The sequence below is a fragment of the Rhinolophus sinicus genome, chromosome 1 (genome assembly GCF_057876585.1).
Source record: "Rhinolophus sinicus isolate RSI-liver-muscle chromosome 1, RSI-T2T, whole genome shotgun sequence".
Classification (NCBI taxonomy): domain Eukaryota; kingdom Metazoa; phylum Chordata; class Mammalia; order Chiroptera; family Rhinolophidae; genus Rhinolophus; species Rhinolophus sinicus.
In genome coordinates, this window is record NC_142501.1 from 210,277,827 (window position 1) to 210,302,394 (window position 24,568).

The 24,568-nt window shown below is 51.6% G+C and overlaps 1 protein-coding gene across 3 annotated transcripts in view; it reads right to left on the reverse strand.

Moving 5' to 3' along the window:
• Nucleotides 1-117: 117 nt before the first annotated feature.
• Nucleotides 118-24,568, reverse strand: part of STX18 (syntaxin 18) — a 106,889-nt gene continuing 82,438 nt past the window's right edge. For 2 of the 3 annotated variants that reach the window (XM_019716690.3, XM_019716689.3), the window contains exons 6-11: nucleotides 18,152-18,267; nucleotides 13,708-13,796; nucleotides 4,932-4,990; nucleotides 3,756-3,825; nucleotides 1,662-1,742; nucleotides 118-1,041 (exon numbers count right to left, since the gene is read on the reverse strand). In XM_019716690.3, the coding sequence (XP_019572249.3) occupies nucleotides 946-1,041; nucleotides 1,662-1,742; nucleotides 3,756-3,825; nucleotides 4,932-4,990; nucleotides 13,708-13,796; nucleotides 18,152-18,267 (511 nt within the window). In that variant the 3' untranslated portion in view covers nucleotides 118-945. Of the gene's footprint in view, nucleotides 1,042-1,661; nucleotides 1,743-3,755; nucleotides 3,826-4,931; nucleotides 4,991-5,766; nucleotides 13,300-13,707; nucleotides 13,797-18,151; nucleotides 18,268-24,568 lie in introns of those variants that run through there. The other variant, XM_088792913.1, reaches the window with a different exon arrangement.

The following is a 24,568-nucleotide window of genomic DNA, read 5'->3' on the forward strand; positions in this document are numbered from 1 at the left end:
GGGTGTTTGGAAACAGTGGCCACGACCGCAGGGCAGGGGGTGTGCGGCGTGGGGTCAGGTGCTGCGCAGCCGAGGGAAGCATACTGAGTACTAACTAGTCCCCAAGACTCCTGCACAGAGCTTTCAGTGGTGCCGAGGCAAGCCCGTTCGTGTCTGCCAGGAGACATGTACTTTATTGACTGTCAGTTCATTCACCTTTTCACTCTGCAAATAACACAGGGGTCCCCATGGCTGTCCAACACTGTAACACGCATGTCACAGGAGCCGTCCGCACCCGCACTGAGGTGGCCCTTGGGACACCGGGATGCTTCCTGCACAGATATGGCTCCAGGTGCCTCGTGCTTGCAGGTACAAACAGGCGTTCCCATTTTGTTTCCTAGAAGGTCAGATGCACAGGCCCAGAGCCGCAGGCCTGGTTCTCCTGGGGCCCAGGGCCCTGAGGCAGGAAGTCAGGCTTCCCGGCCCCCTGCCCGCCCTGTCAGGACGAAGTGTTGGGGTAGCAGTTCTGGGAGGAGCAGGCCGGCTGGTCCCACACGTCTTCCCAACAGGAGGCAGGCAGGCAGGCGGCTGCTGGATTTCTGCACTTGTACCCAGCGACATGTGAAGTGGCTGCCATGTATTTATTAGGTTAACAAGGCAAAGGTGAGTTTGCCACAATAGAGCATGTCTCAGTAGGCTCAGGCGGGGAAGAAGCCTTAGGGAACAGTCATCCGTGCTGAGGGGCTCTCACCCCAGGAGGGAAGGTCGTGCCTCCTCCAAGCCCAGAGGCAGCTGGGGGGCTGCACAGGCCACTTTCAATTGTGTCCATTGTTTTCCTTTTGCTCCTTGGTGGTCTGGGCGCCCCTTCTGTGAGCGTATGGGTCTGCCTCTCCCCACCCCCCTCTCACCAGTGGCTCTGTGGTCAGACCTGGCCCTGACCACGCTCCGGCGACAGCGCCCGGGCAGCTAGCTGTCGTACCAGTCGAGGAAGAGCAGCGAGAAGGAGCACATGACCAGGAAGAACAGCACCCACACTCGGAAGCCCGCGTTGTTTTTGATGGCCTGGAGGACGGGAGCACAGGCGTTTTCACCCTCCACGGCCCCCGACAGCGCCCCCACCGGGCTGCACCTGCGTGCATCGCCCCATCCTATGCTTAACAGGCGGCTTGCTTATTGAGCAAAACCAAACAGTCGGGCTAAAATCCCCGAGAAGACACACGGGCGGTATCTCCCTCCCTGCTCAGCGTTACTGGGCGGTCCTGCCAGTCCCCGGGAAATCCGGCCCCCAGAGCTGGCTCCCGGCCAGGCTTGGGTCCATCGCATCCACCCTGGCTGGTGTCCCCGGCAGCAGCCCCCGTCAGCCCAAACCAGAGGACCGCACTCAGGAGACGAGGTGCTCTCAGCAGTCAGCTGGTGGCCTCCGTACACAGCCAGGGCTTCTCCAGGGGGCACCCACCCCTGGATTTCGGGAGCTGGTCAGACCCTTGCCAAGAACACCCCCACACCCCAGATCGCTGCTTTGGAGGCAGTGAGCAGTCGGGCCCTGGGATTGGCCGGAGGGAGCGTGACCATGTAGCACACGGTGTGGGGCCAGCCCACAGGCTCGGCCCCGGCAAGGCTCTCGGGCTGGCACTCCTGCCCGGGCTCAATGCCAAGTCTGACTCGGGCCCGCGAGCACCCACCTCTCTGATATCTTCATTGCCTTCCTTGATGTTCTCAGTTGCCCCTACGACTAACTGGTGAATGCTGTCAATCTCGGCTTCCTGCGGAGACAAGGCGGCAGATAAACACCAGCACCGCCCCCCACCCGCCCCAGCGTACATCGTGATACAGACAGCAGACGCGATTACTAAGGGCTGGGCCTTTACACGCAGGAACCCGTGGATCTTCACAGCACCCCGACGGAGGCAACACCCTCATTTTACAAACGGGAAACTTAAGGCTCAGAGAAGGTTAATAACTTGCCCAAAGTCACACAGCGACCCAGTGCCAGGACTGGGAGTGGACCCCAGTGCCTGGGCCCCGACCTGCCACCTCTCCTGTGCCACTCGTAGGACAGTGAGGGACAAACACCTAAGGGCTGCTGATGACAGAGCAGCCACCACACGCCAGGGGCTTCTACTCGGGTCTCATCTCTTTGATGAAGTCCAGAGACGTAAGCTTCAAATGCATGTGCTTTCAAACACATAAACGCTGGCTTCAAAAAAGTGCTGTTTCGCCACTGTAGCTCTAAAAAAAGGCTAACTAAATATCAAAATGGGATGCAGGATGTTTGCAGAAAATACTCCTAACACTTGGAAAGCTTAAGAAGTAGGGGAGGCCGCTCTTACACACACAACATCTGGCTAGTAAGCGCCCGCCATTGCACAGGCAGTGACAAGGCCAGGCCGGTCTCAGCAGCAGCGGTGTCTCCCCCACTTCCTTTAGGGGTGGGGGTGGGCAGTGTGCACTCCGTGAGGTTTTAGACAATCAACTGTTGACGGCCCTCGGTGCTCCGTGGGAGCTGGGCCGAGTGTAGGAGCGCCAGCCAGGTCAGAAAAGTAAAATGACTGTCACTGGTCTGGCAACCAGGACCTCCGAGCATTTCACGGCACCCACGACACACGGTGCTGGGCTTCCCTTTGCCAGCGGCTCCCGGCTGTGCCAGGAAAACATCCGGGTCTGTCACAGCCACAGCTAGAAGTAACAGCTCACACATACTGAGCGCCCGCAGCGTGCCAGGCGTCTGTCAGGCACTTCCCCGTCACTAGCTCTAAATGCGGCGGAGACATAGGCCCATTTTGCAGAGGGGACGGGGCCCTGGAGCGCCCCAAGTCACATGATGTGTGATGGCGAGCCCAGGTCGGATACTGACAGGAGCTGGCCTGTCAGCCTCCACTGGCCCCTGAGTGCTCCACCCAACTCGGCTGCTTCTAGAAACAAGTCGTGTGCTCTGAGGGAGGCATATGCCTTAAGTGCCTGGGCGTCAGGCGGACCTCAGGGCCACCAGGCTCCTAAGTGAAGGCTAAGCGGAACACCTGCTAGAACAGCCCCTTCCACGTGCTGTTAAGAAAGGCAACTCTTTTGAAGCTGAACTTCCACACAGCTGTTGGGCTCCACATACCTGACCTACAGTGATTCCCCTTGGCTCTGTGGTTCACAGAGTTTAGTGAGTGGAGTAAAGCCAACTAGCCCAGTTTAACACAGCGCAGAGAAGTGAGTTTGTCTTTCAAACCCTTCCAGTCTGTGGAGGCTAAAAACAAAAGGGGAATTGATCAGGCCTGTAAAGACTTGCCAGTTACTGGCTGGAAGAATTTCAGAACTGCAAACCCACTTAGGAGAACAGTGGCATTCCTGAGGACGCTGCAGGAGGTGGCAGGGAGCAGGCACCGTGCGAGGGTGGAGTGTGAGCTCCTGTGAGGGCCGAGGGGCTCCTCCCCATCAGGACCAGCCGGGCGCTGTCCGTGTGTGGTCATCAGCCACGGCCCTGCAGCCCGCCAGGGCCAGTCCACACAGGTGGGCAGCTGGGGCTCGGCGGCCACCCAGCGCACTGAGGCCTGCAGGAGCTGGGATCTACGCGCCCTCCTCCCTGTGTCGGCCGCAGGTCCATGTGCAGCGCTGCCCCCCAACGCAGAGGCCGCCCCAGGGGTGAGAGGCTTCCCCCAGGAGCTCTCCAGACGCACACTGGCCGACAGCGCCAGGCCTGGGCACAACTGCAGACATCAGGAGAAACGTCCTGACATCTTAGTGTAGTCCTTTTTAAAGCTAAAATATAAAACAACATTTTTTTTCCTTACCTGTTGTAAAACCTTCTCTGTGAATATCTCTTGGAGTCTAGAAATTTCAACCACTTTCCCTTCGATTTGCCTTCATAAAAAAACAAAACAGATTACATAGTAATCATTAGTACTTGGTAATCTTAACAGGACTGTCACATGTCTAAAGAAACTGTCTCTAAGTGAAGGCATGAGAGGGAGAGGACACCATGTCATCTGTGAGAGAGGAAGGGAAAAAAGTCCTCTGACTGTGTTTGAAAATACATCTGCGTCTAGCCACTGAGTGAGGGAGTTTTCCGTGTCAGGGGCAGCATGGATGAGCCTGAGGGCGGCTGGGGTGGTGGGTGCCTAGAAAGGGAGGCTGAAAACAACTGCGATTCCAGCATGAGCAGTGATACAAGTGGCAGGAGGCTGTGGGCAGAGCCGAGCTCCCAGCCCAGGAGAAGCAGGCGTGTTCCCAGCTGTGTCAGGGGCACCGAGACGCCTCTCAGACTAGGTGAGGGACAGGCGAGGAAATGTGGTGACAAGAATGAGGTGGAGTGTGTGGGACAGAGCTGTCTCAGGGAGGACGAGGAGGCCACCTGAGGGCAGGGCCAGGGAGAGGCCGGGCGGCTGTCCGAGGGAGACTCCTGCACTCAGGGCAGCGGCAGGACTCACTTCACCGGGGACGCGCCCACAATGCACAGGGGTTCCGGGCCTTCCTGCCGGCCTGCTCCAGACACACCCAGGAAAGAGGACCCCGAGTGCGCCACCACAGGGCCAGCGCTTGTACCCGTGCGTGACCACGGCCACTTGCCTTGTGTGTCACAGGGAGCAGAGACCCCAGTGGAGCCATTTGCAGGAGGCAGCATCCTTCACAAGGCCCCCCCATTTCACCATAGAGGAATTAAATGTTAACAGCCCCCCAAGTGGTGGTGCTAATTATACCGGGTGCAGCCTGCAGTCACTCACTGGCCTTCTGGGTGGTGTGGCACATGGGAGCCCGGGAGCCGCAGGCGGAGGTGCCCGCCCACAAGCCCCAGGTGGAGGGGTTAGTGATCCGGCCAACTTCCCTGCCCCCCCGCAATGGCTCAGTGGGGGCTGCATTTGGCCCAACAGCCGGATGTGGATGCCTGGGCACCAAAGTGAATGAAGCAAGTCCCCAGTTTCGGAAAAGTTACAGACCGGGCCCTCAGCTCCCAAAGGGACTGCACATACCTCACTTCATCAAACAGGCTGTTCATCTCCCCAATCAGGCGCTGGTTTTCTTGCTCAAACTGCGAGGAGACACACACAGTAAGGATGACATCATGCTGAACTCACGTCTGAAAAGCAACGCAGGCAAAGGCAAGCGTCCAGCAAGGCGCCTGTCCAGAAACCTCTGGTCCGTCCTCCATGCGTGGGGTGACACGGCATTGCTGGAAGACCCTGAGCACTAAGTGTGAACACATCCCCGCTTTAGGAAGAAAATAAAAATGCACCGAAAAGCTGGGCAGCCTGGGGCTTGAGCTCCAAGTGTGCAAGCCGGCTTTGTGGGCCGCGAGTGTGAGAATGCAGAGGAGGGTGATGGGTCAGTGCGGCGGGGCCTTAGAGAGAGTGGCCCGTTATCCTGCCCACACCCTCCTCCGGGCTCCCCCGGGCCCTTGCTCTCTGCCTCTGGCACAGAAAGCCTCACACACATCCTTTCTCCCACACCTACGACAGCTGCAGTTGCACCACAGAGACATTCTGAGGCATTCCCCGTGCCAGGCGCTGGGGCGGGGGGACAAAGAAGCAAGTCCTTGCTGTCCAGCGGCTTCGCTGTCCAACTCAAGAGCTGGTCACTCGCTGAGTAAAGCACCAATGGAGACGGACATGGTTCCGGAACTCGGGAGGACCACCTGGCCCATTTCACCCCTGCACGGCCCTGCCCACCCTCAGCCCTCTTGTGGGGGCTCAGAGAGGCGTCACTTCCCTGGGCAGGGCCTCGTGAACAGCCCTTCTCATCTCCCTCCGGCCCCTCTCCTCCAGGCACGTCAGGCTGGCGCCCTCCCATCCTGTCGGCCAGTTTTACCTGGCACACTGGCTGTGTTCATTCGTTCGCTATCGTCTGAATTCTGCCCTCAGTCTCTCCTCCACGTGTCCTCCGCTCCTTGGTCAGAGTGATCTACAATGCAAGTCCTGCCACACTGTCCATGCTGGCCCTGTGCCTCCGCCCTGTATGTAGCTCAGGTCTGAGGTACAGTGTTGTCTGTGCTCTGGCCGCTGCCCGCCTCTCTGTGGATGTTGCATGCGCTCCCCGCCTCACCCCTGCACAGGCTGGCTCTCGGCCTGGCATGGACTTAGCCCTGGCTGGGGAATGCCCCTGGTCCCCGCCCTCAGCATGGGCACCTTAGTGAGGAGGCCTTGAGGGCAGATTCAGTCACTTTCTGTCAGCCCCTGTCTGAACGCTCCACGGCACCTGACTCCATCACGCACGCTCACGCCTGTCCTCCCTTCTGGGCGGGGTGGTCTGTCTTCTCTGGACCAAGTCCCGCACAGGGAGCGCCTGGCACTTCAATCCTGGCTGCTCCACAAAACACAGAGGCCTCTGCTCCGCCCCAGACCTCCTGGGTCGGAAAGCAGTGGAGTGGCAGAGCTTCCGGAAGGGCGGCAGAGCTGGGGCAGTGCCCTGAGTGCCACCTCGGCCCCAGCAGGCTGCCTCGGGGCTGCTGACACAGCGCTGCATGGCCCGTCTAATTAGGCATCAGAAAAGCTAGTAAGAGAATAAGATTTCACTTCTGAGTCTGCAAGTATCAGCTCTGTTAAATGTCAACTCAACCGGTATTTAAGAGTCTAGTATTTAAGGAAAAATACAATTACTTCAGAAGGTAGGTGCTAATTTACCCTGGCTAACCCTCTCAGGAACTACTCAGGTGTTTTTGTTTGTTTTTTTTGGCAGGGGGCATTTTGGGTTTTTCCAACAACAAAATAGGACCCTGTCCTTTTAAATCCACAGTCCTTTTATGCCTTGAAACTGTTGCTGGAGGAAATTAACCAGGGGTTTGAGCTGCTTTATGACTGGAATCTTCCTTGGGAACAAAGCTCTTTTGTTTCCCCCCCAACTTGAGGGCACATGGCCTCACGCTGCCCTTCCTTCTAGGCCTCTCAGTAATTGGTACTCGAGGGCCTCAGGTGAACAGCAGCAGGCCAGGCTCACAGGCTGATTTCCTTCAAGCCGCAGTTCCTGGTGCCACCTGAGAAGTACCCGGGCCCTGGAGGAAGTGGGAGAAACAAATGCCTCTAGGGACCGAGCAGTGCTAAGGCCACGCAGAGGCTGGCCAGGGGCCAGGAGGCTAACCCCCAGGCCCTCCCTGCTCTGGGCAGGGGTTACAATGAGACTGAGGGTTAAAGACAAAACCTGGCCGGCCAGGTGGTTCAGGCAGTTGGAGCTCCGAGCTCCTAACTCCGAAGGCTGCCAGTTCGATTCCCACATGGGCCAGTGGGCTCTCAACCACAAGGTTGCCAGTTCAACTCCTCGAGTCCCGCAAAGGATGGTGGGCTCTGCCCCCTGCAACTAAGATTGAACACGGCACCTTGAGCTGAGCTGCCTCCCCGATGGCTCATTTGGAGCACGGGCTCTCAACTACAAGGTTGCCAGTAAGACTCGTGCGACTCCCCCAAGGGATAGTGGGCTGCGCCCCCTGCAACTAGCAATGGCAACTGGACCTGGAGTTGAGCTGCGCCCTCCACAACTAAGACTGAAAGGACAACAACTTGACTTGGAAAAAAAAAATCCTGGACGTACACATTGTTCCCCAATAAAGTCCTGTTCCTCTTCCCCAATAAAATCTTTAAAAAAAACACACAAAAAAAACCTGTTTCCCACAGCCAAGGGCAAGGCAGCAGCTTAGGTGACGGCCAGGCTGCTGCCGTCCACCTGCAGCAGCCTTCAGATGGTTTCTGATCTTTAAGGCAAAGCTTTAAACCTCACCTCTCCTCTGCAGAGTGAGACAGGGAGCAGCCAAACAAATGGCAGGTGGCTGGGGCAGGTGGTGGCTATGCAGGGGCCTTGTGGGGACTCCCTGGGTGACCCTGGACAAGTCACTGGCCTATGTGGCCTGTCGCTTTCTCTTTGTGAACTGATGTGGTGACTCTTATCCTTTCTTGCCTGATCCTGAGGGTGGGAGGGATGGCTCCTTCACCATCTAAGCTGTGTGACTTTGGGTGGAACTTAACCTCTCTGTGCCTCTGTCTTCATCACTAAAATGGGGCTAGTACTTAATAGCATTGTTAGGAGTAAGCTATGTACTAATACACATAAGTAGATTATTTAAGTGCACAGCACACAGTCGGTGATTACTAAATGTTAATTGCTATTATTTACTCTGGGAGCCTGATTCCAGATACGCAAATGAATCACTAAATGCTTTGAAGGCCCCTTCCCTCTCTCAACCACAAGAAATGTGCACACAGCGTCATCTTCTAGGGCTCAATGGCAGCTGCGGCTGCTGGCGTCTATCCCTACACAGACAAGGACGTCACAAGGTGCGATGCTGAATGAAAGGTGTGGCATCCACAGCCAGCACCAGGGACAGAGGGACGTGGCGGGAAGGCAAACCTGGCCCAGGCTACGAAACACTTCATCCATCCGTGTCAGTCATTGAAAAGGGGGCAGAGCGGTCTAGAAGAAGGGTAAGGCAGGCAAGCAGGCCCCACAGGCATGACAGCAGCCAGCCGCTGTTCTGGGCTCCCTCCCACGGCCCATGCTGCTGTGTAGGCCTCACACCAAAAGGACAGCGCTTTCCCTCAGCGCAGACGGATGCCCCAGCCAAAGCGGCAGGCATCGTGTTCACCCGTCCAGCACCGGGAAGCTCTCTGCAAACGGGGCCGGCAACAGTCCCCACCCCGGGGTGGCATAAACTAATAGCCACTCAGGTGCTCAGAGCGGTACCTGGCACACGGTGTTACGTGTGTTAGGCAATATTATTTAACTGCCTTATTCCACTTAAAGTCACTTAGCCTTTCATATAAGGCCCCCCCAAATGGGTTTATAATCTGGTGTGAAGGATACAAATCCACATTGCAAATACATTGTTACAGAAATCCTTTTCTAACCTGATCCTCTTTACCACAGTTTTAAAAAGGAACTCACTCCTTGGAGTACAAAATGAGGCCAGAAGAAGTATTTGCATTGCAAAGGGCCAAGAGCAGCTAATGAACCAGAAACCTGGGAACCCCTGGGGCTGGAACCCACGGGGCAGGTGGCCACAGGGCTGCCCTAGAAAGCCTGCTGCCCCTGCTCAGAAGCCCCCAGCCCAGGCCCTCTGGGCTCTTCCACACGTGCTAGTTCTGCGCCGAACATCTCCACACTCGGGGCTCTGTGACCCTGACCTTGAGCCCCGCCTATGAACCTGGACCCTCCCCAGGGTCTAGACTCCAGCTCTCGCCTGTGTGGCCCCAGGATTCTGTCAATTCTCGCGTTCTCAGTGCGTGAGCTAGTGGTGGCCACAGATGGCAAGCCCTGCCAGCCAGCCACCTGGTGCTTCCAGGGCCACCTCAGGGACAAAGGCTAAGGACACCTTTCATGTATATTTCAGAACAGAAGTCACATTCAAGTCCTTAAAAATCATCCCAAGGAACACGTCAATAACTGCAGGTGGTTTCGCTGGAGGCAAGTAACGTGCACGTGGGCTTGGAAAGGGGGCCTTTTCTCCCCGTAACATGGGAAACAATGTGGCCGCCCAGCCTGACCACAGAACGCCTGCTTAGATCACTCGGAGGCATCGCATACCTGCATCCTGGGTTATAAATGGAAATTTATCGTGGAAATCATAGAATACTCTGCAGCCATTTTGGAACCTGTAACAACTGCTCCTATGGGTGAAATAATGAATTAAATTGCTATTATAGGGCTTAATTCTTTATTTTACCCCGAGGAAAACTTCCAAAACAGTGATTATGAATTACGACCACAATTTGCTACAACACTTTCCAATTCAATACCAACAGTGTAGTATTTCTTTCTCTTCACTTTCATAGTTAGGTTTTTTTATATAAGATTCGGGTTAGTCAGACTATAAGATGTGGTGGTGCTTGGCTGTTATTCCCAATTAAGAAAGAAGTTAACTGGACGTTAAACAGCTCGTCATAAAAGTACTGAACAGTGCAGCCCTTTTGCCCAACCCACTGGCGGTGACACAATGAAAATGAGGGAGGTCTGGCTGGTCCCGACCACGTCAGTCACTGACACGGCAAGGCCGAAATAATGGCCACTGGCGTGCTTTCAGACGGTGACTCAGTTAGGACAGCACAGTGAGATGACGTGAGGTGCAGCAATCAAGTCATTATGGGAAGGAGAGCCTGAGGAGATGGCCGGGTATTTGTCATCGGCATTAGCTAAGCCACATCCGGGCGTGTGCCGCAACAGCGGCAGGGCACGCACGGGCCAGTGTGTCCGGGGGAGGGGCCAGGATTTGGTGTGCGGCCGGTGGGTGCCTGTCCACACTTTCCTGCGCTCCCAACAGTTCTGTGGGTTGTTACCAAATTCAAGCTCAGTGAGGCTAATTTTCTTACCCCAAATTATACAGACAGTAAGTGATACAAAGAGGACTCATAACTGACTTTGCCTCGTCCCAGAGCCCATGTCCCGTCACCTCCCCTCCTGGGAGCCCACATCAGCTGGTCACAGATGCACTCGCACCAGCCTTCCTCTCTGGCCCACCCTCCACACACCCACGCAGAGGCTTCTAGGCCACACGTCTGCGGAGGTAAACAAAGCCCTGCGGCTCACCGCTGCCTACAGGAGAAAGGCAGACTATTATTATTCTAGCTGTTTCCTTTGCAAAGAGCAGTGCAGTGTGTTATAAAGAGTCCCAAACAAAAGTAAATTCTGCCTAAACACACATGCATTCATTCCTAATGAAGAGACTGTGCTAGACACATTTTTATCTCCCACACAGACATGTGGCCATGTTTCCTTATTTGGGGGAACATGACTCATCGTTTTCATTACAAAATTATTTTGTATAAATTGAAAAACGATGAGATTTTAGGAAACTTCTGCCATCATCTGTCTATAAGAAGGAGCAGCTCTAACTGCTCTCTGCTCCATGAGTTGGCCTCTCCGCCTCGGCCTGCCCTCCAGTGGAGTGTCCCGGGGTGATGTCCTTGGTCCCTCTCTTCTCTCCCCTGTCCACGCTGTTTCAAAGGCCAGCAGTAAGACGTCTCCCACATTCGCATCTCCAGCCGGAACTCCGGATCCCAGTGCCCACCAGACACCGCCACAGATGTCCCTGGGCACCTGAGACTCACACCTGTCCAGTGAAATTCGTCCCCTGCTGGACCACCCCAGCCTGCCCACCGTCTGTCTGCCTCCCTTCTCCTGACCCCCAGCGCCGTTTAGCCGAGTAACAGCTCCAGGCTTTTTCCTCACACTTTCCACACAGCCTCCTGCCCTCCAGTGACCACACGGCCAGTCTGCCGCCCCAGCACAGCTCCCATCTCTGCCTGCACTGCCGCTCTCTGGCCAAGCCCTCGCCATCTCCCTGCTGGACGGGCGGTGGCAGCCACCTGGAGCCCAGGCTGCGTCTCCTCCAGCTGCCCTCTGGGCCCCGCCTGCTGGGTCTGCCATGCACTGAACATGGGCTCAAGGTCAGACTGCATCTGGAACAGGGGCGGAGCCTGCAGGGAGGCGGGGCCTGGCAGGCCACTCCAAGGCGTCCGAGGTACTTTTGAGCTCAGGATCATTCTTGTCCACAAAAGACAGAGCGAGCCCTGCTCATTATTCCAAAGATCGTACCACAGGCTCTGAGGGAGCCTCCCCCCGCCCCCCAAAGCAAGTCCTAGGAAAGTCAGGCTAGTAGTTTGGAATCAGTTTCGAGTTTCTAAGGGGCAGATTTTAAAGGGGACACCACTCATCTGGGTGGATAAAGATTTGTGAAACCGAACTGTATAAACTATGAATCTCAACTGAGTAGCAGCTGCCACCCCACGTGACCTTTGAGCCTGCTGCAGGGGCAGCAGGCACCACAGCCCTCCCCTGCACACACGCAACTATGACCAAGGAGCCCAGGCACTGCCCAGTCTCCTCACCCTATACAGGGCACAGCTCACCTTTGCCACTCTTTGCTACTCTGTCACTCGGAAAAAGAAAGGCCAAAGGAACACAATTACAAGCGCCCACTGTGTGCTGGTGCCCTGATGCGTGCACCCCTGGGTCAGCTCACTCAGGGGCTAGCCCCACTATGAGGTGGCTTGGAGAAGAAACAGGAAGTCTGGAGAGGAAGAGGAATGGAGCCAATTCTCTGCCTTTGGCAGCCCCCAGCCACCCCTGCAGGGCCTGGCCTGCAGACCTGCGGGCAGTACCACTCCATGGGTCCCGAGTGGCTGGCTGACTCCTCTGCCAGGCTGCCCACACCAGTTTGTCACACAGCTCCTGGGCAGGCTACACTCACCCTGACCACCAGATGCCACCGGGGACTCATGTGAGCTGTGATACGGTGACAAAGCCCAGGATTGGAGCCAGGGCTTGGGGCAGAGCGTGGCTCAGTTGCTCTACAGTCTGGCTCTGTGACCTTGGGAACCTTGGGAGGGCTTTGGAGGTTTTGTTCCTTATTTTCTGCAACTGCCTAAGAGAGATAATTGCTACTTCACTGGATTGTTATGAAGATGACACGAGACGACACATAAAAGGCTTGGCATAAAGAAGGCATTCGTGAGTACAAACACTAATAGCAGTAACTTAGAACTAGACAGAATATTCCTGATGATCCTGCTCTCCCACTTAAAACAACCTACAGCTATTACTTTATACTCCTCAAAGTCACTCATCCATTCAACAAACAGTAACCGACGCTGTTCTAGGCTCTGGGAATTCTGCGATGGGAGCAGAAAAGTCCCCATGCTCATGGCACCTGTGTTCTCGTGGAGGGATGAGGGAAGGTGGGGCACGGGTCAGTGTGGCTGGGCACCACTTCAGCGGGGGTGGCCAGGGAGGGCGTGTCTGAGGGCTAACATGTGATTCCTCCAAGACATGACGACAACGGTGAAGAGGAAGAGTCCTTGGTCTGTGAGGCTCACGGCGGGGAGAACACTGGATCCCTTTCTCAGTCGGCTGAGCCCTGGCTCAAGGCTGTCTCCCTCTGACTTTCATCAGGAGACGGGGCTGGAAATCCACCAACTGATTATTAGGAAGGTCTACCTCTTACCAACTATGGGACCTTGGGTATAACACTGTACTGTCTGCCAACGTTACAAAAGATGGCAACGCCCCACCACCTCTTAGTGTGATTAGTGAGTACCGTGGAGAAAATGAGCATGAAAAAGTTTTGTCTCCTGTGAACGGCTGCAAATTCAAGGTGTCACTGGTTGGGTCCAGCCCCCCGGAAATCTGTGTGGGAGCCAGTTTCTCAGCTCTATAGGTAAAGGACAGTGTCATGCAAGGGCAGCTCTAGGAAACGTCTGTCCCCAGCCACTGTGACAGGCCCATATCTAGACAAGCTGCACAGATACTGCCCTGAACGAGCCAGCAGGGGCTCCTGCCAAACCTGACAGTTTCCTTTTGAAACTCACCTGGAGATGATGGGCCACGGCAACCGGCAACTAGAGGACAGGTAGCTAACAGGAGCTGCGAGGAGCAGTTCAGGCGTTACTCTGCATTTTTTAGCCTTATGTACACACTGCTCACATCACCATAACACCAGCAATTCAAGCAAAAAGCACCAGCACAGCAATTATAAAACCATTTAGTCTAGAAGACCATTTTGCTGCCGCTAAAAAGATACCTAATATTAGTAAAATTATTCCCAGTCAATTTCTTCCTTAATTATGCTGCTTCAAATTTAAAATACATGAAAAGCACACCAAGAATTAGGAAATCTGGTGGGACAATCATATCCAAAATGTTTATCTATAATTTTAAAAACTCGGTATGAAAATCAGGGCCAGGGCACTCACTTAGGACGACCCCCGACTCAGTGAAACATTCTCACTAAAACGAGTTACAAATAAATGAGTAGGCAGACAGTAACCTTACCATCTGTATCTCTTCGGGGGATAGTTCATCTTCAACTCTGCCATCCCCCCAGCTTCCCAGTTCCAGGTGTGCCTCGGCCGGAATCTTTTCTGTTAAAAGAAAAATCAATGAATCAATCAACAGAAGGCAAAACACTCATTTTAGGGCAGGCGGGCTGAGGATGCAGGTACGTGATAAAACACGAAGCTCTCATAGCTTTGTCTGCATTTGACTATTTTATCTGTTGGCCAATACTCAGGGATGGCAGCACGATTCTTCTACATGTGAAGACCAGCGTGTGCATGTGTGTACATTTGTGAGTGCACAGACGTGTGCGTGTGTAGTGGGAGGGGACCTATGCACACTCTCAGTACTGCAGTGACTTCAGCAGTGGTTGCAAACCAATGGACGCTCTTCATGACCAGCCTTCATGTGTATTTTACCTCGGAACACACACCCACATACACCCTCCCCCTATTTTGTGAAGATTGCAAACTATATGGGTATTTTCATTGTAAAAACAAGTTATACGTATGTAAACGATACAGAAAATACTGCTCCCTAATCCCATCCCTCTCTGGGAAGTAACCACGTTACTTTGTACCTCACGGACTTCAGCCAAGCACCTTCACGAACATACGCAACCACCTGCCTCCCCTCACCCCACCCCAAATATGATCCATAGTTCTGTGTGTGGTTTGTTTTGCTCAAGGATTTCAGGGGTAACACTGTTCGAAAACTTGCTTTTATGGCTTAACTATCTCGGCGGTCACCCTGTGCTGGGCGGGCCGCACAGGGCACCTCGCTCGCTGCATACTGTTCCATTGTAAGGACACACTATTCATTATGTAGCCGTAACGCCCCTGATAAGCCTTCAGTTCTGTTGGCTTGTTACTGGCATGATGGGATGTTGTGCCCGGCCGTACTGTGTTCATGTGGGGTGCTCTCGCACAGACACCTGGCTGGCGGTGTACGAACATTTTAATCTGGACAACTTTTTGGCCATGGTCACAAAACCACGTGACGGCTTATCCAGATGCACACCCATGGCACCAGCTCCTAGAAAGGGCCGTGCCACCCAGGACTGTGTAGGTGGGGGCAGGGGAGTGGAGATGGCAACGTGCTCTCAGCTCCTAAAGGTGACTTTGTGTCGGGGTCTCAGCAGTGCCTCTGGCTTGTGTGTGTGTGGGGGGTCAAGTACCCAAAGGCCAATCTGCTTTGTCTTTTCTTCCTCCATCTCGGTAAATTTCCCATAGCCGATCTCAGCCGTTGGAGATGGGCAAAAGCCCAGGGCTTTTGCTCTGAGGCTGATAAGGGAAAAGAACACACTGATAACACCGATTAGAGGAAGGAGGTCAGGCAGACCGTGTGTACAGGGCATGGTTATTTGGGATACATCGTCACAAAAAACTCCATGACCTTGTCCCAAGTGTTTAAAAAAATGGCTGTATGGCTATTTATGCCAGAACTGTTTTCATATTTATAAAAGACACGTATCTATAATTTTTATATAATAAATATGCACACACAAATAAAAGTAATATATAATTTATACATAAAGCCACATTTACAGAAGACAGGCTAGGGCACCTTTAGGGATGGATGCAGTTTCCCTCAGGACACTCTTCGGGTAAGCCTCTGCACTTTCGCTCCTCCCCCCGAGAGCCCTGTCTCCTACTGGACCCCACCAACCTCGAGGTCTGATAGAGGTGACCTGTCAAAGGCCCAGCAAACGGGTCGCAACAGGAAGTGGGGTGGGCACAGGCCTCTCCCCTCGCCCCATGCACTCCTTAGCGATGCTGCAGGCCCCTGGCTCCCAACGGCTGCTCTCCCGTGACTCCAGCCCTGAGGTCTGCAGCCCTGAGATCTGCCCCGAGCCCTAGGCTCACTCCAACAACTGACCCACTGTTTCCGCCTGGACATCCAGCAGGCGCCTGAAACCTAACACATGTAGACCAGCATTTCAGTTCCATTCACTGCCTGCTTCACCCAGCCCTGTTGCCAGACCCCATCTTCCTTCCACCGTCCTCATCTCAGCCCACCCAGCTGCGCATGCCCCAAACCTGGAAGTCACCCTTGGTTGCCCTTAGTCCTGCTCCTCTCACCACCTCCCTGGAGGCTGTGGCTATGGCTGGGCTTTGAGCACTTCCCTCCATCCCCCCCGCTGTGTCCCTGATGACAGATGCAGTTGTCCTGGTCTGGACCACTCACTGCGACAGATGCCTGACAAGCCCACCTGCTTCCACTTTTCCTCACTCCCCTCCAACTCCACACAGCAGTCAGAGAGCCAGACCTTGTCCCTCTCAGCTTAAAATCTTCCAGGGGCTTCTCACTACACGCAGAATCAAAGCCAAGCCTTCACCACAGCCTATAAAGCCCTGTAGGATCAGGCTCTGCCTGCACCTCCAGTCTCTTCTTACGCCACTCTCATGCGTGCCTCCTCTTGTGTGTGCGTGGGCACGTGTGTGTGTGCACGTGTGCGTGCACGTGTGTCTGAGTATGCCAAGCTCATCTCTCCCTCCCAGGCCTTTGCACTGGCCTGTCCTTTGCCTGGACAGCTCCTACCTGTGTGAGGGTTCTGATTTCCCCACATCCTCGCCAACATGTGTTGTTACCTGCCTTTTTCTTCCTGCCTATTCTAGTGCATGTGCAGCAGTATCTCATCACAGTTTGTATTTGCGTTTCCCTGATTTCTTATGAGCTGAGCATCTCATGTGCTTACAGCCATCTGTGTATCTATCTTGGATATACTGAAACGTGAAAGTCTCCCAGCTCTCTGGCAGGCCGAATGTCTCCTAGTACTAGGCCTTGTGTTTCACAGCACACAGGGATTGCACACCCATTTATGTAACTATCCCACTAACATCTGTTTCCCCACCAGGCTGCAGGTAATGAGTTTTCTACCCACGACCGTGTCCCCAGCACGCAGTGTGGGCTCAGGCCCAGCAAGGGCAGACTGGCCAGATCTCTCCCCAAACTGACCCTCAGCTCGGCCCCAATATCCACACTGACTTCTCCCCACGCTCATCAGCCCTAATGATATTTCTTGGATGGATGGATGGATGGATGGACGGATGGATGGATGGATGTGCTGTATATGGCACGGGTGAATTTAGATATGCTATCTCAATGTCTTAGGAAATGCAGAGCCCCATTACTTCACGGGTAATGTTGGGGTCTCCCTCATTAGGGACCAGTGGAGAGAGGAGGTGTGCAGGGCCTCTGGGAGGCAGGCAGCCACCGGGGGGATGGGCTCAGGCTCGACAAAGACAGTGTCCCACCTGCAACCCCAGTGCCCCCCCCTTTCTTGTTTGGCTCTGAACAGCTGTTTCCTTACACACAAAATGATTAGAGTAACACCTCAGTAAGACTGCATCTGCTGACACCCCAGCATATGCCCAGCACAGTGAGGGGCTCACTAAACGTCAGCCTGCTTGCCCTTCCCCACTGAAGTGGTTTTCATCGACGGGAAGGGCCTCTGGCATCTTACAGGTTTACAAAACCAGGATGTGTTCTGAATTCCCTCCCTTGTAAAATGCAGGGAATAAATCAGATGGAGAGGCAGCACACACCCCCACGTTACCCAGCCTCTTGGACCCTTTCACAAGGCTCCTCTGAGAAAGAGGCCGTACGGGTGGCTAAGATGTCTGTGAAAACTCAGGACACCTGTGGGACTGAGAACCACTGTCATGATGTCATGACACAGAAGGCAGCCTCAGCACACCACCCGCCTGGCTTTGTGCATTTACAACAGCGCCCCCACCCCACCCCCCAGCCTATGCGTGGTGGCCACACCGGCCGGACACACAGGAAAGAGGTCCGTGACAACACGCGTGTTCCTGATGTTTCCAGACTTGAGGGAGACCCTTGTTCACTAAGCGTCCACTGTGTGTCAGGAGCTGTTGGAAGCCACGGGCCCTCGAGCATATACACAGGCAGCATACAGAACCGGAATGGCAGTGTCCTCTTAGCTCAACTGGCTGCTGGAGGCCACTGACATCGCACACTCCACCCCAAGGCGGGCTGTCAGCTCCACGCAGGGTCACTGCTGACAGCGCCCCGATATCACTGGGGCAGCACCCTACTTTTCCTAAGGCCGACATGCAAGACGCAAGACTCCCGGAGCAGTGATCTCCGCCATTTCCTCCTGATTCTAGGTCTCCTGTGCCCGCCTCGCTGGTGCATAGCGACGTCAGGCCCTTCTGTCTGGACCCTGCCGGTTGCCAGGTGACTGGGGGAGCGCTCCGACTCTGCACCCCCATCTTGCCCCCCCACCCTGCCTCAGCGGCAGTCATTAAGACCCAACTGTGACAGGAAAAAAGGCTGCCACATCTGTGTTTCCTTGGCTTTATGTGAGTACAAACACCATAAGAGATCTGGGACCGTGTGCCTTCTTTTTCTGCTTTGTTTTACCAACATGTCATAAGGAAAAGATGCAAGGCCAGATTTGGACTTTAATTCATACCTGGATATTCTTCAGTGACGGGTTTTTCTTCAGAGTCTTTTGCAGGATCCCGCGAAACTTGCTCAGAAGACACAGATTCTCTTGACTTTGTATTTGGTTCTGGTTCCAGCTTAGATCTAAACACAAATAATTAGCAATCATATAACTTACTTAGGCAACAGGATTCCGTATGACGACAGAAGGGAGTCGCCTGGGACCTCGCACGCTTGTTCTGGGCCCTCTACTGGGGGGCGGAGTTGCTGCCTCTGGGCCCCCTGACCATCCTGCCACACCTCTAGTGGGGCACTTGGTATAAGGTGCTGGTGGCACTGTCTGCAGGGCAGGGACTGCGCACCGCCCCACCCCCACAGTGCACGGGGGACAGTGCGGTCAGCATGGGATGAAGGAAAGGACGCAGGGACCCGTCCCACACGCTGATACCACACCCAACACGTGGGCAGCGAAAGCTGACTGCTCCAAGTTCAACAAATCCAGGACGCTGGTTGTTTTACACCAGTGCCAGTGTTGCTAAATGAACACAAACACACACATGTGCGCACGTGCGCGCATGCGTCCATTACATAACATACATAAGTAGCATCTTAAAATAGTTTAAATATACAAGTCTTTAAACAACCCCTGGATGGAACCGACTTGTCTCAGGAACTCAGGCTTCTGCTCTTGGCATTGCCTCGGGCCTCCTCCCACTGCTGAATTCCGTTCCACCTGCAGGGCTAGGCTCAGTCTCACCTTCAGAGAGGCCTTCTCCCACTTTCCTATAAAAAAAGGCCTCCTTCCGTTACTGTGCCCACAGCACCTGTCTGCCTCCCGCTGCCACCACAGCCTGCACTGACCGTACTAGTTCGTGCTTCCTGTCTTGCTCCAGGGCAGTGCACACTGTCTGCTATGTAGCCCTAGGTGCCCGATGCACACCTGGCATGCAGTGTTTAATAAATATAAGTTAAATGAATGGATGCTTTATAACTGTCAGTAAAAGGCTAGTGAGAGAGAGAAAATTTGGTTATGAAAAAACAGGCCTTGTAATGGCTTTACGGGAATCCACACAGCGCTATGAAAATTATAGGCAGGGTCCTAAAACATATACGTATAGTCCACAGAAGTAGGCAGAGAGGTTATGAATAAAAAGAACAATGCAAATACATATGAGGGCGCTATTAATGCCAGCTGACATTTATTGACGGCTCATTGTGTACCAGGCATTTTTCTAAGGACTTCATACGGATAAGTTTATTTAATGCCGCCCATCCCTAGACGGCATGCTTATGACAAAAAAAATGACCTAAATGTTCATCAGAAAGTACCTGGTTTACAGTGAGAAGATATAATGAAAGAGGAAATCCATTTGCGGTAGCCAAAACAAAAGATAAAACATTACCAATAAAACCTGCAGCAAACTTAACAAAACCAAACTTAACAAAACCAAAACCCATATGTGAAAAACTGAAAGATGTTCTTAAAAGATATATAAAAAAAAATACTGTAACTACTGTGTTTCCCTGAAAATAAGACCCAGCTGGATAATCAGCTCTAATGTGTCTTTTGGAGCAAAAATTAATATAAGACCTGGTCTTATTTTACTATAAGACCCGGTCTTATATAACATAACATAACATAACATAACATAACATAACATAACATAACATAACATAATACCGGGTCTTATATTAATTTTTGCTCCAAAAGATGCATTAGAGCTGATTGTCTGGCTAGGTCTTATTTTCAGGGAAACACAGTAATTAGAAGATGTATTATGTTTTTGGATAGAAAAATATCATAAAGATGTGAGTTCTCCCTAAGTTAATTTATAAATGTAATGTGACCCCATCCTGAAGTCAGACAAGTCAGTTATGAAATTCATGTGGAAACATGCAAGAATGGTCAGAAAAACTGTAAACAAAACCTCTAGTTAATGATTTGCATGCTGAAGTATTTCAGGGGAAGAAAACTGATGTCTGCAGGGCTAAATGAACATACAGGATAGATATGTGACAGCAGGAAGGAACAGTAAAATGTAAATGCTCAAATTTAGGTGGTAGGTATATGGGTGTTCACTGTCAAATTAAACTGTGATGTATGTTTGTAAATGTTTATAACAAAATGTGCTAGGGGGTGGAGGAGAATAGCCAGGAAAACCCTTAAAAAGAAAGTGTGATATTAGGGTATAAAAAGATTGACAGACCAATGAAACAGAACAGAAAATTCAGAAAGACTCAATCATATATAGATTTTCGTATAAGATAAAAGTTTGACAAGTGAGACCAGGATAAACAGGCAGTTACATGGGAAAAGGATACAAGTGTTTCCTTATGCTGTGCACCAAGATAAACTTCAAATGCATCAGAGGTACAGACATAAAAAATGAGCCTCACACATGAAAAAAACATGGCTTCATTCTGGTATTCCCTCTTCCACCTCTGTGACAATGAGGAACCTGGCTTCCAGTAGCCTTCCAATAATATATCTACCACTCAAAAGTTGTTGCAAGACTAAATAAAATAGTAGAGCAAAAAAAAGTACCAAGTAAAATGTACGTACTTTACAAATTCTTCCTACGATTAAGCCAGAGTGTAGAAATTATTGGGGGTGTCACAGGTAGGTGTCACTTAGGCAAGATCTTGAAAGAGGAGCACGGTTCTGACAGGTACAGAGGGCAGAAAGGATATTCTATGCACATGCTTTCCCTGGCATCCTGTCAGGTTGTGCGTGAATTCCCTGTGGCCACTCCATCACAGTGGTGGCGGCCAGGCTTCTCCCCCGTAAAGTTCCTCTTTCCCCCTTTGTAATGAATCAGGACTGGGGCAGGGAGTGCGCTGACGCTATCTATCAATTTCAAACTTCCCATTTATTCATTTATTTATTCCTATCTAGATGGACTCATGATGTCCTATTTTATTCAGTAGGCTATCGTTTGCTACCATTTATTTCAATGTTCAAATGGTCTCCAGTTTGGCCAGGAGAAGCCCCTGCAAAATGGCTTGTGTTCTTTTCCCATGTCCCCATCATTCTCTGAGCCCTTACTCGTTTTCTGGTACAAAAAAAAAACACAACGTTTCAGGCTCATTTTACACTTTCTGGGCCTCAGAATCAGCCATTTCTCCAAGGAGTCATGGTTCCTGGCAGCTGAAATTGCTGTTTAGAAGCCACGATCTGAGTGCTAAGTATGGTTATTGCTCTCGGGTGTCACTGCTTCCAGGCCCTCTCAGTAGACAGTGCTAGAAAACTCGTGTATTCACTTGAGTACCTATACAGACATACACATTTACAACCACATTTATTTCTGTCTGTCTACGTAAACTGCAAACCATGCGTTCACACCAGCATCTGCCATTCCAGTCCAACACCACAGGGCTCATTCTGGCTTTTCCCCTCTCACTTTTCCAATAGTGAGAATCCTGGCTTCCGCTATCTTGATATATGTACTTGTCTGATCAATCCCTCTGTATAGAACCAGCCCCCCAGGCCTCCCCACAGGCATGTGCTCTCTCCCTGCTGGGGCTCCGACTGACTCCCCGTGCTGAGCCAGCCCTCCCAGCTCCACCAACTCTGAGCTGTGCAGGGAAACCAGCCCCATCACTGCACACACCCAACTTACTCTGCCCCACACCAGGCGGCAAGACTTGTGCATGAATTGTTCACGAAGGGGAAGGGCTTAATTGACTTTTAAATACAAGGCTGCTTTAATGTCTGTCATCCTTTGTGTCCAAAATATGCTAATGTGTCAGTGTGCGATTTAAAATGAACAAAAGACTGCAATGCAGCAGACTTAGACAAAGTTGAGTGATTTTTTTTTTTAAGTGATAAAAACAGATCTAATTATGCACAGAATGTCTACTTGAAATCCCTCAGGGAAAATTACAAATTATCTAGTTGAAGGCAATTTGAAAAAAGCCATTTTTAAAAAGTCATCAGAAAGATCAGTTTATGCCCCATGATTTATTTAAATAAATGTCTCTCACTGAAGGCGGAGCATTTCATAACTGCCATCAACACAGTTTCCACCTGGCCAACATCTGCTTCCAAGTCCCTTATTTGAAAAACCTTGGGGTTCTGTTTAAAATTTTAGAAGAACAGGAGGACATAGAAAAGAGGAGAAAAACAGATTTGTCAGTTTTGAAACAAGAAAATATATGGGAGTAATTCTTTGCAAACCTTAACTAAAGCCCAATACAAATATTAGAGAAAAGTAATTCAAATTCCAGGTTCAAGTGTAATTCTTATCCTTCTTTTCTGCCCCCAATAAAGACTCTAGGGGAAAAGAAGATATACTTGCCACATAATACTATAGTACTGTAACTTCAAAAGTGGCTTTCGGGCTCAGGCATGCACGTGGGCACAGATGCTCTGTACCCCCGTGGAGCAGGACTGTCTCACGCTACCTTGATGAACCCATCTGCACCATCTCCCATCACTCCCTGCAGGGATTTACTGGGCATGTACTACACAAAGGTGGTTTTCAGGCCAGTGCTACTCAAAGTGTGGGCCACGAACCAGACCAAGAACTGTGTGTTACTGGTCTGCTACGAGCTATGCACCAAAATGAAAAGAGCACGCATTTAGAACCATTTATAGCAATGTGACATTGCCATTTAACCAGTGGACTCATCTCCTGAACAGGGCACAGACCAGTCCAGGTGGGGTCAAAGCACTGTGGTGGGTCACCTGCGGTACAAGCCGTGAGCCTGCCCTGCACAGGGCGATGCATATCAGCCCAGGACGGATGCAAAGAACAAACAGCATAAAAAAAGGCCCTGCACCTCGGAGAGCCTATCCTAAGCCAGGGGTCGGCACGCTTTCCTGTAAAGGGCCAGACGGTAAGTGTCTCAGGCTTTCTGAGCCACATGTGACCTCTATCTCATAGTCTTCTTTCGCTCGTGTTTGTTTTGCATTAGTTTGTTTTTTACAAACCTTTAAAAATATAGAACCTGTGCTTAGCTCGAGCGCTATACAAAAGCAGGCAAAGGGCTGCAGTGGCCCTCAGGTCAGCGTGCTCACCCCTTCTGCAGACATGAGAAAGGCCCGTTTTGGGGAGTGAAAAAGACAAAGCCAAGGGAGGGGTAAATGGGGAGAGGCTGGTAAGAGGGCACAGACTACAGTGAAATGAACAAAATCTGAGGACCTCGTGTACACCATGCTCTCGAGAGTTGATAACACTGTAATGATAAAACTGAAATTTGCTGAGTAGAACTTCAATGTTCTCACCAAAAAAAGATAAATATGTGAGGTGATGGGTGTGTTATTAACAGATGGGCAGGGATCCTTTCACAATGCGTGTGTGTGTGTGTGTGTGTGTGTGTGTGTGTGTACACACAGATACATATATATATCAAATTACCACAATGTATACTTTAAATGTCTTACAATTTTATGTCAATTATACCTTAATAAAGCTGAAATTAAAAAATAAAAGATGAAATCACTGCTATGGACCCAGTATCACTTTTTCCTCCTCCACCACCCCCACCACCGTCAGTCACTGGCAAAATCCACTGAGCTTTTATATGTACGGCACACTGTTACGGGCTGCGGGTCCAACGCGGTAAAAGACAAGATTCTGCCTTCACCAAGCCTCCAGTCCAGCTGGGAAAAGAGGACCGGGTCATAAATAATAAGAGTATATTCTTGAAGGACCAAGTAAGTACGGTGAGAGTACATGTTGCAAAAGTACCAATGTTTTTTATTTTTTAAGAAAAATGGAACATGACAAAGTTTTGACCTTCTGTCCTAACTTGTAGGCGTAATAAATAACTCAGGGTCACATACCTGGCCATGGGATTAGGCAGTTCTTTCTAAAGTGGGTTTGCCAGGTGCCTCAAGAGGGAAGGGCTCCACTATCGGCAGGGCGCCCTCCTAGATGTAGTCGGGCCCCGTGGCCACGTTAAGGTCTCAGAGAACTCTTTACACCAAGTACTTCTTACCTTGCTGGACCATGGGAACAGCTTTCAGACTAGCATTTATGTAGGTCACCAGGCTTTCCTCAGAATACCTTAGGGAATTCTCACATTATCCTTCAGAACTGACAGTAAGATGCACTAAGATTCTGGTAGTTCACTTCAACTACACTGACCAATCCAGAAGGTGCTGTCAGGTTGTCCAGTCTTCCTGTCTGTTATTTCATGACCTACCCAACATTAGAAGAAACCACTATCTTTCAGACTAATATGTTTTACCCTTTTCAAATCTCCCTTGAGACAGAGAAAGTAGTCCAAAGTTTCCATTCTTAAGGACATCACCATAATAAAGTGATATGTTCAAATGATGGGCTGAAAACCAGCAACCTTCAAAGCACAGCTGGCCCTGGGTAGAAATGGGATCAGATGACCCACCACTTGGTAAGAGAAACAGCTGCCTGGAGAGAAAGGCCTTATGTTTTAAGTGTGCACTTCTGTATAGTTTATTATGCCTCCACAAAGAAAATCC